The sequence below is a fragment of the Tupaia chinensis genome, unplaced genomic scaffold, assembly GCF_000334495.1.
Source record: "Tupaia chinensis unplaced genomic scaffold, TupChi_1.0 Scaffold000085_1, whole genome shotgun sequence".
NCBI lineage: Eukaryota > Metazoa > Chordata > Mammalia > Scandentia > Tupaiidae > Tupaia > Tupaia belangeri.
In genome coordinates this window covers 4438506-4459134 of record NW_006159547.1, presented here as the reverse complement: position 1 = coordinate 4459134, position 20629 = coordinate 4438506, and the positions used below count along the sequence as shown (strand labels likewise).

The 20629-nt window shown below is 37.5% G+C and overlaps 1 protein-coding gene across 1 annotated transcript in view; it reads right to left on the bottom strand.

Annotated features, from left to right (window-relative positions):
- Positions 1–9581: 9581 nt before the first annotated feature.
- The window catches only part of NAV3 (neuron navigator 3), a 688714-nt gene continuing 677666 nt past the window's right edge, over positions 9582–20629 (bottom strand). The window contains 5 exon segments of the mRNA XM_014585711.2: positions 9582–10712; positions 15853–16056; positions 17536–17654; positions 18790–18986; positions 19912–19983. Of these exon segments, the coding sequence (XP_014441197.1) occupies positions 10593–10712; positions 15853–16056; positions 17536–17654; positions 18790–18986; positions 19912–19983 (712 nt within the window). The 3' untranslated portion in view covers positions 9582–10592.

Here is a 20629-nt window from a genome sequence, read left to right as displayed (position 1 = left end):
TACAAACAACTTCTTTGCTGAAGTGAGAGGAAGAGTCTGAGTTGTCTGGGTTTTTTTTGTTGTTTTTTTTTTTTTTAGAGGTTTTTGCCATAGGGCGCGTGCGCTCGCCAGACAGAGAGAGACAGAAAGTGAGAAATCACCCCCCAGGGGGGATGACCACACCGCAATCCCTTCTCCTCCATTCTCCTCTCGGGATCAATGGCATTCACGCACACGTGCCTGGTGTGAGTTTCAAGCCGCCTGGTCCGGATGCAAACCACGGTCGACTACATGGAAGTCCAGTGACATAGCCACTACGCTAACTGCTGGTCCTGAGTTGTCTGTTTTTAGAAGAAACCTCATAGAGAAATCGGTACTAGACAAGCTTCAGCCCACTTTCAGACCCACTGGGCAATAAACTTGCCACATTTGCTCTCCTGGCTGAGGAGGGTGGGGACGGTCCCACTTGGCCATCACCCTCCACAATGATTCCTCCCTCCTCGGCAAGGTAGCCATCAGCCCTCCCAAAGACTTACTTTGAAACTCATGTTGCGATTTTACCCCCTCTTCCAACCATTTTTGGGAAAAATGATGAAATGGGATTCCAGAAATTCTTTTTCTGGAAGAAAACATCCCTCCTTTACCCCCATTCTTACTTTGTATTCTGGCTTATAAAAGGTCATCCAGTTTTATAGCACACTTTTCAAAAAGGATGATAACCTGGTCCTATCTTTTGGGGCCTGGATCTGCTGCCACAGCAGGAAGAGTAAAGCCACCGACTTTTACATAGCCTGGCTAATCATAGAAGTGTGTCCAGGCTTCCAATAATTTGAGCTTTTTTTTTTTTTCTTGGTAAGATTAAAATGAGGAAAGATATTTAATATTTAATACTAAGCTTTAAAAAGAAACTGCTATCATTGCTATGTATCTTGATGCAAAGACTATGATGATAATTTTATTTTAAAAAGTACAGAAGACAAACCCCAAAAGACAAAAAACACTTCTTGATAGCTATGACTAAATTTCTAGACTATCTACTGTCCCCTGGAATTATTTGATAGTTACATGTTTCTTATATCACAATGTATAGAACCAGTCCAGTTATATCTGGTACATTATCTCGCACCTTCTTAGGGTACAAATTGTACAACAGCAGAGATGGCGGATCAATGGATTCTTCTAGAAGAAATCACAGAACATGGCTAGGATACACATTTTCTGATTCCCAATTCAATGATTTTTCTCTTTTACAAGGAGGTTTCAAGCAGTTTATAAGAATAATATAATTAAAGTACAATTTTATTTTGGTGCAAAAACGTTGAAATCAATATATAGCTTTTTCATAATATACATTTTAATGAACTTTTTAATACACTTATTATATTCCCTTATATACAACATGTAATATATGCACTGATATGCTAGGCCAATTGAAAAAATAAAGGCCAGATGAACTGTAAAGATATCCACCATATCATTCAAGTTCTATTCTTGGTCTTCTCTCTTTGGTCAAGGTCTTTCTTACAGAGAATCATTGCAAAGCAAAATTCCCATCTCCACATCTTGATTCTATGCTAAAGTTTTTTATTTTGATCTTTTCAGCTGTCACTTGTTTTCTAGGCTCTAGCATTACATTTCCAACTGCTTAGCGTATTTTTTTTTTGTTCCCCCAAATCCTCCACACATTTAAATTGCACTATATATAACTAAGGCATCATAAAAGGACTTGAGAAACAGAAAGAAAACTCAAGTTTGGTAAGGAATATGAAGCACATTACATCTAAAGAGGAAAAACCAATTCTGAGTGTGAGGCATACTTTGTCTTAACACAAAGTCCTCCAATTATCTGCTTCCTTTTCTGGCCACTGCTCACCATTCCATTTACTCATATGGCTTTTCAGGAAGGAGCGTATTTGCAAAAATGGTTCTTCTCAAATTAAATGCATTTGTTTAATAATCTATGCTAAAGTTAAGATGCTTTCTCCATGATCAGAAATATTTTTACTTAGACTATATTAATTGAGAGTGCACTAAATTGTAGGGTCTGAAATTATAGGAAGAGAGGTGGGACAGTGTGTGTGTGTGTGCGTGTGTGTGTGCGTGTGTGTTCAGCTCAGAAAAGCAAATAAGTAAGATTCTTGACCTACTCTAAAGATCAGAAAGGTTCGTCTACGAAAACGGCATTTGAAGTTAGATAAAGGCGTGGGGGAAGGAGAAGCAAATTACTAGAAAGAAATATCATCCCAAACCTGGTCTAAACAAAACATTACCATTTGATGTAGTTTGTAATCCTTGCATAAATTAGAATTCTGATAAAACATGTAATTTTTTTTTTCAATTGACAAAAAGCATGTGCACCTGCTAGAGAGAGAGTGAGAAATAATGGGGTGTGGTCACAGTGTAATCCTCTTTTTGCCATTTCTCCATCTTGTCAGGATTTGAGGCACACATGATCATGTGCCCAGCATGGGTTTCAAGCTGCTGGTACCTGGATGCGCACTTTATCACTGTGCTCGAGGGCCGACTCAGCATCTAGTAATTTCCAATGATTATTTCATGTTTATCCTAGCAAACCAGTCACTTACCTGTTTATCTGACGTCAAGAGTTTGAGGATGTTTAAATAAATATATATATATATATTTTTTTTGCTATATTTGCTACAGTATCTCTACAAGGAGAGACACCATAGCTGAGCCTCCTCGAGGTTCTGACTATGCAGCAAGATAATAATAAAGTGTGACACGTGCTGCTAACTACATTGTCTGAAAAGTTCTAGTTATGGCGTCAGCAATTACAGGTAGGCTCTCTAGCCAAGCTAAGGTCATAGAGACAGAACAGAATGGGGACAACAGACAGGAAAAAGAAAGCCGAGGGATAGGCAAGATCCAGATGAAGCAAAGAATTTTGGCTCTTCAGTATTTCGCTCTTATTTTTAAACATAACATGAAGGAGATAATGACACTTACATTTTGTAAAGCTCAGTCTTTCTGTAACAGTACTACCTAATCGAAATTGAGATATCAAGCAAGCCACAAATATGAGTAACATGTTTAATTTTAACATCTCTAGTAGCCACCAAAAGTGAAAAGAAAATAGAGTTTACTGTAATTCCTATAACCTAGTAGGTTGAAAATGTTATCATTATAACATGTTACCAATGGGAAACATTATTTACTCAGTTTATCAACCTTGGCTTTGCCATGTCTTTCTAGAATAATAAAGTCAAGTGTTAAAAATTCAGTGATAAAGGAATGACTTATTCACTTATTACTGTGACAATATCATGGAAAACAAACAACTTGAGAACTTTTGTTTCCTCTAATGGGACTCTAGACTCTAGTTTAGAAAGTGCTGTTTAATTTCTTTCTTTCTTTTTTTTTTTTTTTTGGAGAGGTTTTTGCTATAGGGCACGTGCGCTCACCAGAAAGACAGAGAGAGACAGAGAGTCGGAGAGAAAGAAAGCGAGAAATCACCCTCCAGGGGGGATGGCCACGCTGCAATCCCTTCTCCTCCATTCTCCTCTCGGGATCTTGGGCACGCACACACACGCGTCCAGCGCGAGTTTAAGCCACTGGGTCTGGGACTCAAACTGCAGTCGACTACATGGGAGTCCAGCAACACAGCCATTATGCTAAATTCTGGTCCCAGAATGTGCTATGTTTAATTTCTATGAATATGCTTTCTCATTGATGAACTCCTAGATAAATGAGAGGTGGAACATACTTCATATGGAGAAGAAATCCTCTGATGGGTAATTCTTACCATCATTTTTAGGCCCAGACAGTGGCACAACAATAATGCAAATGGACCCTGCCACACACAAACGGAAGTCCCCACCTGGCATTCCAGGGCATCCTCCTACATGCTGGGCACAAATGTGCATGCCTGTGATCAGGGCTGACTGAAGCTGGGGGTGAATCAGGGCATGAGAACCCTGTTGGAGGTGCCTTTTTCTTTCTCTCTCTGTCTCTCATAAAATAAATGAATAAGCTTTAAAAATAATTTTCACTAAATTAAATACTATTGAATTCAGTAATAAAATAATTTACTGAACAGTTACTACTGCCCCCAAAGTAAAAATAAGCACAACTGAAGCTTCTACTTAAATACCTTCACTAATCAAAGACATCAAACTAGACTTTTTTTAGAGAGAGATTTTTGCTAGAGAATGTGTCTACTCACTAGTGAGACAGAGAGACAGAAAGTGAGAAATCACCCCTGCCTCCTGGGGAGAACAACGCTATAATCCCTTCTCTCTATTCTCCTCTTGAGATTTTGGGCACATGTGCCCATGTACCCAGAGTAGTTTTACGTCCCCAGGTCTGGGACTAGAACTGTGGTCATCTGCGTGGGAGTCCAGTGACATAAATACTACATCATCTGCTGGTCCTGAACTAGACATTTTTAATGGTGGTTTATTTTTCATTGTGTTGAAAGTAAAAGTCCCAAAGCCGGAAATATACTTACCTTTCTATAAATTCAAACATAATTCATTGGTACCGTTGATCCTCTCACTATTTGAAAACATACCTTCTAGCAACTAACTATTCAGAGACTAGCCAGTTAGCTTCCCACAGACAGCTGAGAACTTTTCATCGGCCTTCCTCATAGTAGAGAACTTAGATATTCATCAAAATATGAAGCCAAGGCAATAGAAATTTAGTTCTACTGACTGAAATCTCTTTAGAACCATGGCTTGTATCTTAAGGCCTCTGATTGGTAAGAGAGTAGTCTAAGAAACATTAGGTATGTAATAAACATTTGTAGAATAATAATAATGGCTTAATATGTAGCATTTGAGATGTGACAGAAGCATTTTTTAATGCTTTACTCAGAATATTTAAAAATGTTCAGTCTTCATGGGCTGCATGGTGGCCCAACAGTAAAATGTGATGCTCTGAGAGGGTGAACCACATGGGAAGGGCCCAGGTTCATGCCAGGGAGGCCTTCTGAGTACTCCAGGGATGTCTATGCCCATCATTTGGGGCTGTCTGGAGATGGCTCATGGATTCAAGACTCTGTTGGAGATGTTGCTCTGTTTCTTTATGTCTCTCTTGCTCATGGAAGAAATAAAGAAATAAAGTTTAAAATATTCAGACTTCAAGTTAATCTTATGAGTAGATACAATAATAATTCCATGTACAGACAAGTAAATTGAATTAAAGATGTACTTTTAATAAGGCTCTAATGTTACATTAACTAGATTTATAAAAATCCTGAGGACATTTGTTATTTTACTGATGTGAGTACTTTATTATAATAGCAGTTACTATAGCAGCTAGCACTTACTGAATTTCCTGAAGAATAGGTATGGTTCTAAGTGCTGTTTAGGTCTAAACTCAATACTCCCAATAGTCCTGTTATTAACCCTATTTTATAAACGGGGAAATTGAGTTAAAAGCTACACTTTTTAAAAAGAATTATTTATTTTATCTATTATTATTATTATTTTAATTTGAATAGAAAGAGACAGAGAAAGAGAAAGAAACAGTGAGAAAGTATGCTGCCAGGTCAAGGACTCGAACTGTGGTTGGCCATGTGGGAGTCCAGTTCCTTAACCACCATGCTACCTGCTGGCCCCAAAAGCTGCATTCCTATGCAGTTAAACTTTTTTCCATTGTTCTCAAGAATGTTTGAAAATAGAATACTATACATTCCATAATTATTATTCTATAATATTATAACTGTGGTTAAAATGGGTACAATTTATAGAGGGCTGGGCACTATTAAAAGTATTTTCATGTAATGACCCATTTGCACCTCACATAAATCTGAGAGAGAGGGATACCTTTATCATCATTTTATAAACGAGGAAATTGAGGCACAATAAAATTTGAGTAAATTGCCTAAAGTTATACAGAAAAGGATGACAGTGTTTAGACTAGTATTTGTCTTCTGGTTTGAATTCAGTAGACCTGTATTTAAAGTTTTAGATTAATTCATTCAACATTCATCTAAATAAGATGAATTGTAGAAATTTCTTTTTTTGAGAGAGAGAGAGGGTTTTTTTTTTGTTTTGCTATAGGGTGTGTGCACTCGCCAGAAAGACAGAAAGAGACAGAGAGAGAGAAAGCAAGAAATCACCCCCTGGGGGGATGGCCATACTACAATCCCTTCTCCTCCGTTCTCCTCTAGGGATCTTGGGCACACACGCACATGCACCTGGCGTGAGTTTAAGCCACCGAGTCTGGGACCTGAACCGCGGCTGATTACCAGCGACATAGCCATTACGCCAAATGCTGGCCCCAGAAACTTCTTGTATCTTCTGAAATGAGTAAAGAAACAAAGCCATCACTTATAATTCATTATAGATGATTGACTTACTTTAATATCTATACTATTTCTCTTGAACTATTTCAATACAAAATTTTACTTCTTTTAGAATTAAAGGGTTTATAAACTAGGTCCTCTGTGTGTGATCCAAACATACATTCGAATTACTGGGATTAAAGAGATGACCAATGTACTTTGAAAGGTATTTTTTTTTTGAGAGTTATTTTGCTATAGGGCGTGTGTGCTTGCCAGACAGACAGAGAGACAGAATGTGAGAAATCACCCCCCAGGGGGGATGGCCATGCTGCAATCCCTTCTCCTCCATTCTCCTCTTGGGATCTTGGGCACACATGCACACGCACCCGGCATGAGTTTTAAGCCACCGGGTCCGGGACGCGAACTGCGGTCGACTACATGGGAGTCCAGCGACATAGCCATTACACTAACTGCTGGTCCCTGAAAAGTAAAATTTAAAAAGGGGTTCTTAATGATCAGCAGATGGCATAGCAGTTATGTTGCTGGACTCCCACATGGCTAACTGCGCTTCAAGTCCTGGACCTGGTGGCTTGACGATAATGCATGAGTGCCCAAGATCCCAGAAGGAGACTGGAGAAGGACTGTGGCATGGCCACCTTCCTTGGGGGTAATTGTCCACTTTCCCTCTTACTGTGTTTGTCTGTCTCTCTCTAGCAAACAAATGTACCCTAAGGCAGGCAAAATCTTTTAAATAAATAAATAAATAAATAAATAATAAAAGGGGTTCCTTTCTCTCTCTTTTATACACACACACACACACACACACACACACACACACAATTATATTTCTCTCTCTTTTTTTTTAGAGGTTTTTGCTATAGGGTGCGTGCACTCGCCAGACAGACAGAGAGAGACAGAGACAGAAAGCGAGAAATCACCACCCAGGAGGGGATGGTCACGCCACAATCCCTTCTCCTCCATTCTCCTCTCAGGATCTTGGGCACGCATGCACATACGCCCAGCGTGAGTTCTAAGTCACCGGGTCTGGGATGCGAACCGCGGTCGACTACTTGGGAATCCAGCGACACAGCTATTACACTAACTGCTGGTTCCCATATATTTCTCTTTTAAGAACATAACTGTAGGGTCAGCCCATGGCATGGTGATTAAGACACTAGATCCCACATACCAATTGCATGGTTTGAGTCCCAGACCAGGTAGCTTGAAAAACATGCTGGATGCATGTGTGTGTGGCCAAAATCCTGAGAAAAGGCAGAAACAGAGAAAAAGGGATTGCAGAGTGACCATTCCATATGGAAGGTGCTTTCTTACTTTTCTGCTGTCATTTCCTGTCTATCTCTCTTTCTCTGGAGAGTACATATATCCACTGGCAAAATTTTAAAAATAAGTAAACTACCACCCGAGAATTTTTTGCCTTAAAATAATCTTTAGAGCTAGAGGGTAAAAATAAGGTTTAATGGAATTAAAACAAAGAAACATTGAATGATTGCATTAATTGCAGTAAATATAGAATTTTATTTTATGTTAAATCTTACTGTATAATCAGGCATTTAGGAAAACTGTTCAGTTTTCTAAAAATATTCACTAAATAAATTTTATTTAAAAAGATATAGCTATTGCCTTCAGTTTATTTACTGAAATGCTTTGAAGCCTTTTCTATGATGTATATAAAACAGAAGTGCATACACATCCTTCTTTGTATATTGGTATATTAATGCGTGAACATTTGAAAGCTTGCCGCTTCTTGGTGCATAATTATTCCATTTTTCTCCATACACAGACACCACACCTTGTTGTCAATAAATAATTCCACTTTAATGGCAAAGTAATAATTTAGACAGATACAGGGTGCACATTTGCAAAAAAATATATGCAAGCTGGTTTACAAGCTAGAGGAACAATAAACCAATAGAAAATACATCATCCAGTTAAGTCCATTAACACCAAGTACTTATTGGGGCTTTACAAAGACTACAAAACTTTTCAGATGATTTATTTCACTGTTTCTGCCTATTTACATGATATGTTACATCAAAAATGTACAAAATATAAAATGTATACAGACAAATGTTTCACAAACTAGTTTAAGTTGTAAACTAGGTGGACCTACTGGGATGTATTGCAGGAAATTCTGTTTATGCTCATGTTTGGACTGTATCTCTTAAAATGGCAGGGAAAGATTAGCAGTTTTCTTAGATCACATATTATACAAGGGCAACTAGTCACTCGTCCAGCTACATATATTGATGTTTCACAACAGATTTGATCCATGTTTGAGGCTTCAAAGTCAGGGTGACAATTCTGTGTGCATAAATTCAGTTCATATTTCCCTTGGGGCGATAGCACCATGTAAGGACCTTAGTGACACTTAGTGACACTCTGGAAACTGCACAGATGTCTTATGTTGTTGATGGTGTTCTATAGCAACTGACCCAGGGGTGGTCACAGAGAGTAGCACCAAAGACACATCCTAAAAGGAACACATGTTCACATGCATAGAACAAGTCTACACCATGGCCTAGCCCTTGGGTTTTACAAACCTGTCCTCTGTGTGTGGTGGTAACCTCTTTGATGGCTCTGATCAGTTTCCACGCACTCTCTTTAAAGCCTGCCACAACAGATGTACTTTCAGACAGTTTCACTTATCCCAAAATGGATTGGCTTCATGTACAGTTGTGAAGCATGCTCACTCTAGCACTGATAGCTCCTGCATAGTCATAACTGTGAATACAGGACACACACACTAGATCATAACAGCGTCGAGGGTTTGCATTCTGTATTTGTTTGCAATGTACAGGAAATCTCAGCAAGTGAAACACCTCTTAACACCAACAGGATAAAAGACAATTTTGTTTGTGTTTGTTTTCATTTGTGCAAGTTTTAAAAATGATTATTTACAATACCTACCCAGTAGACTGTGCAAATCTAACCTTCTTTTACAGTATAAACGCTTCCGCTTCCACAGTGACTTTACTGCTTCAGTGTTCTTTAATGCTGAATTTCTCATGTACAACAAGAGCAATCAAAACAACATGCATCCAAACTAATTTTAAAAAATAAAAATAAAAAAATTTTAAAAAAGGAAAAGAAGAGTAGGGAAGGAGAGCCAAATAGTTGTGCTCAGGCTGCATCTCGTGCTTCCAGCTCTGCTGGATAAGAATTCAAAATCTCCCACCTTCTGAAACTCATTTCTGCCTGATGGAATTTAGCCACATGCCTCAGCTTTTAAGCGACAGTCAAAGAGGGTTTCTGGGTTACATGTGTATTTTGGAGGATAGGCAAAGCCATCTATTCACTAGGTAAAAATTCTGAACTTTCTCTTATCCATTTCTTAAAAAAAAAAAAAAGAAAGAGATATAGAGATGAAGCTACTATGTTCATTGGTGTTGCTTGGTTGTAAATGAAAGGACAGTGGAAGTTATCCATGGTTTAGGATTTAAACCAATGGTTAAACTGTTGTAGAAATCTGTTTTAAGGCAGTGAGACAGCACCATAGGAAGTGTTCCTTCTTTCACTGAAAAGGCTCGAACAAATAAAGCCCTAAAAAAAGCCTTTTGTCAGTGTGGACTAATAATTGGTATAAAACTCTTGTTAAGGGAGTGGGCAGGTGGTTTAAAAAGACCACTGTGGTAAAAACAACCTTATAAAACCTGTGACTCGTACACTAAAAAGTTGGTGGAGCACGTCATGAGAACATGGCAGTTAGAATTAAATTGGCACTTCTCCAGTTTGCCACAGTAGTGTTTTCCTGGTGGTGGCACAATTCCATTTGTGCTTATGAGGACTGGCCTCTCGGATTTGTTTTGGAATGGGGTGAACACACAACACAAACACTACTGGAGCCCTGTGACCAGCACCTGTGTGGCACAAAGGGGGCTGGACGGATCAGAAGAATGGACCCTGCCTGGGGAAAAGAACCCCCGGGAGGAAACGAAAGGAAGGGACAAAAAGGTCTGCATTGTAAACTTGTAAAGAGAAAACAAAAACAAAACCAAAAAAAAAACAAAACCCAAAACACAGTAATAAAGTCCAGTTTGGCTATCCCATGTGCAATCTATTCAATTGCCCTCAGTTGTCATCAGGGTCCTTTCCAGTTGAGTAATGGAGCCTTCTAACACTCCACAGATATAAAAATGCCTGGAAATAAAATAAAGTGAAGCTCCCAATTCGATTTAGCATCTTGGCGGTTCAGACTTAGTTCTGCTGTCTCCTTGGAGACCACAACTCTGGGCCAGGCCCTTGACAGGGTGCTTTCATACTGGCAGTGGTTTAGTGAAAAATACCTTTTCTTTTAAACATTTTTTTTAAAAGCATAGTCTTTCCCCCTAACTTTTCTCACCCTCTAGAGGGTAGATTCAAGAGATGAATCCAAAATGTCTTCATGGTGGCTGGTGCTATCGCTGTCACAGCTTTGTGTGCCCGAGTAATTGGCTGCTTCTTGGAGTTTCATTAGCATATTCATCTGAAGGAAGAAAAAGAGACATCGATGCAGGCAGTGATGCATTGAGTAAGTCAGCCTCATAAAAAGCAAGGCCCAGAGCCACACAGAAGAGACGTCTCATCCCATCCAAGTGAAACAGGGAAACAATTTGAGTTTCACTCATTGCCCCTGTTCACTCATTGCCCTTGGCTCCTACACTGTTTCTCCCAAACATGACTACACCACCGAACCATAAGGACAAAATAGGGCCTTGAGAGCACTCTTTTATTTGGGGTAGTGAATGAGTGCTGCTCCAGCAGGGAGACTAGAAAGAAAACCGTATCACAGCTGGACATCTGGGTTCATCGCCGGAGCGTGCGCCAAGTTTCCCAGCTTTTTGGCTGGGAGAAGCAGAAAGCATTGAATGGCCACTGAAAGTCGTGAATGTTCATACACACACAGACGCGCACACAGGCGCACACATTCAGTCCCTTGAGAGAAGGAGGGGATGGAGTGGAATGAAGCCAGCTGCTGCACGCAAGCACACCATCTGCTGCTTAGGAGCTGACCTCGAGAGGAGGTGACTGAATGAAGTGGACCATGAGCACTGGCAGAGGGGGACGGGAAGAATCACTGTCAAGTCTCTGTTGTTGTTGAATTTCTGGCTAAACTATGATTGATATATTGCTGAAAACAAAACCCACCTTCCGGAACCACGGCGGCTGTCTCAGGTTTCTCAGGCTTATAGGAAAATGGCATTGTTTGTTCTAGTAAAAGCGACATATGCGTGCAAGCACCCAGGGAGAAAGGCAGCTCGCATGTTCATGTATTATGAAATAAAAGACAAGCACATCGTTTGGATTTGGATAGCTCTGCAGCTTCATGGTTAGAGATGGAGGTTATAGAAAAGATCGTTCAAAAACAAATTATGGATAAGTGTTTTAACGATTTTTACAAAGCACAGAAAAACTGGCAGGTGTCTTCAGGAGAGTGGTGGACTTGTTTTCTTATCAAGGGTTTCTACAAATTACGATAACCTTTTCATTGCCAAATACACACTCATTTTCATATTTTATAAAGTATTCGAAGTTGTTCTTCATTTTTTTTCCAACTTAGAGAAATAAAATCTAAGAAACAAACAAAGCCTTCATGATGGCAGGCTATGCATTCTTATGTGCCCAGTGTAAAGTGTGTGTTCAAAAAAATGCTTGCAAAATAAATAACAAATTCATTGGTTGTAGGATTGAACAAACTTTAACGTACATTTTGAATATGGAGTATAAATGATAGAATACACACACACATGCAATGAATAGTAAACTGGTGACCACCAATTTAAGAAGAATACCTACCTGACAGGCTAAAGCAGGGGCAGCCAGGTAGTGTGGTGGTTAAGGCTGGCCCTACATGGCTGACTACATGGTTCGAATATCAGACCCAGTAGCTTGGAAAATATGCTGGGCACATGTGCAAGCATTGCCCAAAATTCCAAAAGGAAAATGGAGGAGAAGGGATTGTGATGTAGCCATCACCGTGGGGGTGCTTTGTCACCTTCCCTCTCTGTCTCTCCCTCTCTGGCAGGCACATGCACCTTATAGTACAAACTTAAAAAAAAAAAAAAAAGGAGTTTATAGCATATTTTGAAGTCAATCTAATAGTCTTCAGGACCCTCTTGTACACCCCCCCCCACACACACACACCACTACCTTCATGCACACTTATATTTTCTTCCCCCTTTTAATTGTCAGTCCATCCCTCATAAGCAACTGGCTCTTATGTTCAAGCATTTGAGTGATGCTTATTTGTAAAACAGCAATGTTTTGAGCACTCTCCTGATTTACTAAGAGTTCAAATGGTAAATGAGATCTCTTCATAAGGGATGTGATTATATCCAAGTCACAAATGTTTGAAATAATTTGAAAGCTGAATAGCATGCAAGTTTTATGGTGCAGTGTCACCTAAAGTATTAAGTTTTGAACATGATACCACGTAGTAAGTACAGTCCATTGTAATATATACCAGATTTTGATTCCATATCAGCATTGCTTTGTGCATTCAGACCAAAATAGATTACAAGAGAGAGGTAAGGTCCAATTTTAATATTACTAGATCATAAATCCTCTACAAAAATGTATCTTTCCTCTTTTCTCCCATGCTTCTTCCCCATACCCATAGTCATAAATACAATGTTTACCATTTTTAACATGGGGAGGAGGAAAGACCCTGGTGCTTCTAAGCCTGCTTGTTTCCCAACCTCTCTCCTCTCTTTTTCAATCTGTCTTTTACTCTCTTACCAAAGGCCACTTTTAGAAACTGCAAAGCTAACTAGGTAAGTCCTTGTTCAAAAACCTTTGGAGGACTCTATTTTTTGTTTGTTTGTTCTTGTTTTAAAGTTTTTAACTTCTTGCAAAGATAAACAAGGCTTGGCATGATCTAGCAATTGTATACTTTTGTAACTATAATTCCTCCCACCAAATTATATATGGCTCCCTAAGCTCACTGTTTTTAATACACAGTTGTATGATATTTCACATGCCAATTTCTTTCATTTCAGATATTCTCCATCCAATCATTATCCAATTTCCTATTCATCTTTCAAAATCAAGGATCTCCTCTGAGAAGCTTTCTTCTAATTGTTGCCTAAACAAGCTTATAACTTCACTCACTAACTAACTTATTAATATTCTGTTTGTTGGTGATGAAGGCTCATCTTTTTTTTTTTTTTTTTGACAGAGTCAAGCTTTTGCAGTCCTCTTGGCCTAGGCCTCACAGCTGGGGCTAAAGTCAGGCACCACTGTGCCCAGCTCCATTTTAGACAGGGTCTTGCTATGTTGCCCAGGCAAACCTTAAACTCACAATCCCCTGTCTCAGCCACCACCACCCCCCACCGCAAGTTGCTGGGATTACAGGTGCATACCACTGCACCTGGCTTTTAATTTGGACGGGAATGGATCTGGGCCTCCCATGTGGTCCCAGCCTGTGAAGTACAGCATTGTCCTAGCACGATTCACTACAGCTAGAGCAGGGATGTATCCTTAATATAATTTGAGGTGTTCAAAATGTAATTCCTTTCAGATTTAAGATCAGATTTCTGACTTTAAATAATGAGTTTTCCTAAGATTTCTGATTTTGATTGGATTGCAAATATACTTTTACCTTCTGTCAGTTAATATTAATAGCAATATAGAGATGTGAAAGGAGAAAGAAAATATTTGTTATTTTATCAGAATGAGCCCGATCCAAAGACTTATTTTCAGATGAAGTCTTGTGCCATTCAGCATGTTAGATATCATAAGTCCCTCGTAAGATATTTAGTAGAGCAGTAGGTTAGAAACTAGAAATTTTTTTAGCCCAACTCTTAGGTTAGAATGGAAGACTCTGGCTCTCTGTCCATTCAAAAGACAAGAGAATTCAGAACCTAGAAAAAGAATGCTTAATGGAGTTAGCCAATCTACAGTTCAGGAATGGGAAAGTTGAGGGCATTTTCTGAGGGTACCATATCCTGCAGGCTAAAACTGAAAACATATCCTATAAAAACCTCCCCTTATCTTAAACATACATAATAATTCCAAAACACAGAGATACCCTTAGAACTAGAATTTATGAAAAATTTTAGATTAAATAATTCATTATATTCAGATGCTTCTATTTACTTTATTAAATTTGTATCATTTTGTCACTATTTAGCATATACTCACTATTATGTTGGATTCGAGCCATTTCCAGAGCCACCATTGATTTCTATCTGTGTATCATCTAAAGGGAAGGTCATGTTATACAAACATTCATCTGGGTGGCCAGCAGGTGGCATGGTGGTTGTGGCACTGGACTCCCACGTGATTGACTGTGGTTTGAGTCCCCAACCTGGAAACTAGAAAATCACGCTGGGCATGTATGCATGCCCAAAATCCCTACAGGAGGATGGAGTAGAAGTGAATGTGACATGGTGATTCCTCCTGGGGATAGTTTTCTCACATTTCCTCTCACTGTCTCTCTGTCTCTCTTACTGAAGCAAGCTTACACACCCTATGGCAAAATCTAAAACAAAACAAAACAAAAAATGTATATCTGGGTCCTTAAGGAATTTGTATCCTAGATCAGAAATCTTAACAGAGGATCCACAGACTTACGGAGAGTCTACATATGGATAGAAAAATCACATCAGTGATTTTCTGGAACTTCTGAAAAATTTCTCTGTGTGCATTTTGCTGGGGAGAGGATCTTGAGAGTTTATTAGGTTTTCCATGTATAATTCCCCAAATGCTAAGAACAATGATCTGAGGTGACAATGATGTGTGCATGTTAGGATTATTGGTAGTGAGTATTCCATCAAGTCGTTTTATGTTCCTGAGTACTTCTAGGGAAATTTTTTTTTAGATTTTTAATAATTTCCTTTGTGTTTGTTTTAGGTAACATAATGACATTTATTTTAGTATTTTCTCTTTCTTTATTGGCTGTGCAATTTAAGTTATAGACTGGTAAGCTGAAAACGTATTATGTTTGATACTAATACAGAAAGTAATCTATAAAACAGATACATAAAAAGTAGTCCTTTTTTCTAAAAATACCATGCACTTAATATTTTCAGAATATTCATACTTTGGAGTTTTGTTGATTTTAATCAAATTATTCTAGTATTTTAAAACCTAAATATAATGTAACTACTTGAGCAAAGGAGGGAGATTAACTTCTCTTTGACTTCAAATCAGTTTATCCCTTCTTTACTATAGGCAATAGAAGATGAATTTTAAATGTAGTCCAGCTTGTTGATACATCTAAATATTCTTTAGTGTTTTAAGAATATTTTAGATTATACTCTTTTTCTAAATTTAAGAATAAAATTCAGTTTTCTTTGAAATACCTATGAATTGAATCGTGACATTTTAAATATTGCTTTAATTATTTACACATTTAATGGATAGAAAAATTATGGTCAAAGAAGTCAGCCTCATTTCAGTGTTGTTTGATTATGTTTAAACATAAAAATATGGTTTGGATTTTAAGAATTTCATCCAGTGCAAGTAAGCCAAAGGTAATACACGTAAAACTATGTACACATATCAGGACAGTCCCAAATATTACCTAGGATAACTAATATCTTTGAGATTAATGAGTAAATACCCATGACCATATACTGTAGTAATCAAGATTACAGAGGAAGAACCAAATATCGTCTTCTTACCAGGGGATCTCCTTCTGTGTCAGCCTGTGCAATGTGCTTTGAGGTTGTGGCTTCCTTAGTGGATGTGCAGCCCTCATACCCAACATCTTCTGGCCGCAACTGAAGTAATGCTGGGCCCTCCTGAGACAGAGACACTGAGCTCCATGGGTATGTGTCAAGTACCCATTTGGAGGGATCTTCCCATGGTGCACGTTTCCCGTACATCTAAGAGCCGAGCATATATATAGCACATATAAGATGCATTTCTACACAGTAGAAAAAAATGCCCTCTAATTAAAATGCCCTTTTGAACCTGGAGTTCTTATGGGACTTTCAAGGGAATAGTGTTCGTACACAATTTTCCATGCATTAAATATATATCTGTCTACATAACTTACTTTAAACTTAAAAGCTTGGCAAAATAAAACTAAAAACCTAGGAAAGATTATCAATATTTTAGAGAGAATATGAAGGATGTATATTTTAAATATATGTAGAAATGACGGCTAACATTTCTCTTTTCCTTAGAGAGATTTTTGCTCTTGGGTGCACTCTCTGGAGAGACAAATAAAAAATTATAATAATAAATTAAATTAAATTTAAAAAGAATAAACAGGAGACCAGCAGTTAGCATAATGGTTACATTGCTGGACTCCCATGTGGTCAACTATGGTCTGAGTTCTGGACCCAGCATCTTAAAATTCATATAGGGAATGTGTGTGCATGCCCAAAATCCTGAGAGAAGAATGGGGGAGAAGGGATTGCAGTGTAGATTCCTGGGGGATAATTTCTTGCTTTCTGTCTTCCTGTTCTCTGCTGAGAGCATGTACCCTATAGCAAAAATATTTCTTTCTGCAAAATAGAATAAACAGAAGGTTGGTTTCAGGGCTGCCCAATGTAAGGTTGATGAGACGAAATGATGCTAAATGAACCTATCACAAATAAAAAGGCCAACAAATTGGGCCAGGTAGTCGGATAGAAATAAGACTATGCTCTACAAGGCTGGATCCTCAAGAGAATGTCTGGGTTTGTGTCTGGAGGTCTCCCTGTACATGCCAGGCACACATGTATCCTTGACCAGGGCTCCGTTAAGGTTGGGGGTGGATCATGGTATGAGGACTCTGTTGGAAGAAACTGTTTCTCTATTTCTCTCCTCTCTGTTTTGTTCTTGCTAACTGAAGAAGTAAATAAGCTTAAATAAAACTCACAGAAAACAAAAGGACAACTCACTGCCTCAGAATTCAGAGTACTCCCTCAAAAATACTAAAGGATCTTGCAAATGATGTTAAAGAACTTCAAACAATGAAGCATACACAAACATGGAACCCACAAGCAAACACAATTAGTTAGAAATTATGTGATATGAGTATAAAAGTTCAAGGCTCATGTAAACATGGCTGTGTCATAGGTTGTAGAACTGTGCCTTTAACTGGCCATCTAATCAGAAGTGTCTACAATACTCATGATAACAAACGTGTCCTTAAATGTGTGCTTGTTGGAAAAACCGTGTTTGCTCTTATATACATCAGTTCTCAGAAGAGACCAAAGCACACTAACTAGCTGCTCTTTGAAACTCTACTGCATATTCATATAATCATGCCTTTAGTTTTCTGCATATTCAGGAACATTTTTCTTTGCTTTTAAAAGAATTATTTTTACCTTTTTTAAAAGCAGTAGTGAAAATATGAAAATTGCATACTATACCTGAAGACCTTCTCTCACTGCCTCCAGAATATAAGGTACCAAAGAATAGTTCCAGAGATCCATGAACCACACTCTAGAACCTTCTACATCCATGGGGCAAGGAAGGAAAAGTCGGGGACCTAAGAAGAAATAAACAAACATTTTAAAGAAGCATTATATTTAGCAGTATAAATATATATTTAAACACTATTTTAGGAAGCTAAGTATATGTATTTTGTGAGATTCTTAAGAAATTATAATTTTGTCCAGTTAAATTATTATTAAAATGGATTTACTAAAGATCCAATCTCCTGGACTCTCTTTTCTTTTCAGAACAAAGTATTACTCTAAAAGCACAATATATTAGAGTTAGGAGAAATTTAGATGTCATAATCCAGTCAACCTGCTCCATTTCACAAACTATAAAGCTGTGATAAAATGAATAGTTGAATATCAAATGTCATGTTTTACAGAATTGGGAATCAGCATTGGTATTCTGATCATAATGCGGAATAATTCTTTCTAATCGACACTGATCCTGTACAGAGTACTTTTCTATGATTCCTGATAGGAAAAGTACTTATGCACAAGCAACTTCAGAAGGAATATAAAAACATCTTTATGCAAACTGAAAAGAAAAAAAGATTCAAACACTTTTGTCTTTGTGAGAAGAAAAAAAAGAAACATAGATAAGTTTAATGATCTACAAAACATAAATGATCTCTAAAATCTGTTCTTACAATCATCTATTTTTAAGTTTATTCATTTATTTTCTCTGAGAGAAAGAGAGAACATCACCAACAGGGTTTTGATGCTGTGATCCACCTCCCAGCTTCAGCCAGCCATGAGTCAATGGGCACTCACCTACCAGTCATATACAGGGAGGTCTTCGGATGTGAATTTCGAACTGTGCTTATCTCACAGCCATATTTGATATGAGCTCCTAGCTAAAATTTGCTTGTAGCATAAAAAGTACCCTAAACAAATACTATTTATTTCAAATAGTTATCTGATATTTAGATTTTTGTCTATCTTAAATTTATTTTTCTCAATAACATTTTAGTAAACCAGAATTGTCAGACAAAATGAATATAATTGGAAATACATAGCTTAGAAAAATGCACATTTTCAGAAGCATATAGAAACTAAGCTTAGATCCTTTAAAGCTTGAAAAAACATTAGGTTTGCTTGTTTTTTTCTACTATCCAATCTGGTCATCTTAACCAAGTACTCTTCGTTCTTAAGAAATGGTACATTGTAATTTTTGGAACTCACCAATAGTAACATCAGAAGAACTATGTGTTTCCAAAAAACTGTTGAGGTGATGCCACGTCTTAGGAATCCAGTCTATAATTTTGACTAGGTCGTTATTGCGTATATTCCTTTCAATTTCTATCTCTATCAGTTTTCTTCGAAGATATCTACCTAAAAAGCCTTTCACTGGTTCTGTATGGTTTGCACATAATACCCACCTACAGAAGGAAAAAAATGGAAATTTTTATATAAATTTTAAGTCCACAAGGACTCCTTCTCCAATATAAAGTAACACTACTTCTATTCGAATTATTGAGCATGCATTTTAAATTATTTTTAATTTCTTACATTTAATCACTGTACATTACTTTGCTAGTAAGCCAAATTTACCCAATATGAATACACTTCACACCAGTCCTGTTGAGGATACTAAACACATTATCATCAATTGATAACCCACTTCTATGTCCCATAAATGTCCTGCTTCTCTATTTTCCTTTATTTTTAAGAACCCTTTTATTTCTTTCATATGAGCGAGAGATCTTAACAGAGTCCCAGGATTTCCTACCCAGATTTCTAGCCAACCAGGATTATGGACATGTACATGTGCTCATGTAAATAGGTCAAGCTGGGATATGAACCCTCAGTCCCCCTATGTCTTCCAACACTGCAGGGTGGTGTCCCACAGCCTGGGCACAGGCCACATTTTAATGATCAAAGTGGTTAGGCAGTCCATTAGCATTAGAACTCTAATATAGCTAACTCTACTTTTTTTGAGCTAACAAGAAGTTCATGTGCGTCAGAAGGGAGTGGGAGTCTACAGGCTGAGTACTCTTCTGTAGGAAAATCGTGTATCCTGAAACAAGAATATTCTTCACAATCCTCACTTAGAAGCACAGAGCTCTACTTTAGCCAGAGACATAATGAACATGAAAAACATTTCTTTTTCCTTCTGTTTGTTTGTTTTTAAGAAACACTTCTGATTATAGGTTGAGAATCACAAAAATCTCTGCTTGAGAAAGAGTCTCAGAAGAAGTGAAAATTATTTTTATACCATAGGTCACCACTGGCAGGATCTGTCAACAACCACCAAAATCAACAGAAAGAAACAATATAAAACAAAAAAGTTCAACTTCTCTTTACCTGAAATTGTGATGCAGCTCTAGATTTGGTGATGAAGAAACTCCCTGATTCATTGTTCCAATAATATATGGACTAGGAAAAACAAAGAGTAGAGAATTGATGTACTGGAGGGGAAAGTGATTAATTCATTAAAATTGTTTCAGAAAACAAGATGAATATGGATTATTTCACTTTAATATTAAGCTTCAAAGGATCATTTTATAATGTGAGGTTAAAAACAACAAAGATCAAAAGGCTAGAAATGAATATTTGGGATTTTAATTTCAGCTCTGGTATTGGGCAAAGAGTTTTCTTTTTTCTGAGCCTGAGTCAAGATGAAGAGTAAAGAATTTAGATAGAATAATCATGATAGTCTGGTCTGGTCCTACTAAAACATTTTTAGTTCTTATGCTTATAATTGTATATTTTTCCTATTTTGATATGCTATAGTTATTTCCAAGGTTCTTAATAACACGAGAAGATTTATACTCTTCTTTTAATCCTTATTTTATGCTTATGTTTATAACATTTAAAAAATCCATAATACAGATTAATGAATTAATTGGGATATTTACCACCATTAAAACTAATATTATGTATACTGATGTTCTGATAGTTACTTTTTTAAAAAAATATTATGATACAATTATTTTTTAGTGGGTTTTCAGATTTGTTTGTGTCCTACTTTAACTTTCTCTTTTATTGTTAAGTAGCTGAAAATTAAATTCATTTATATATA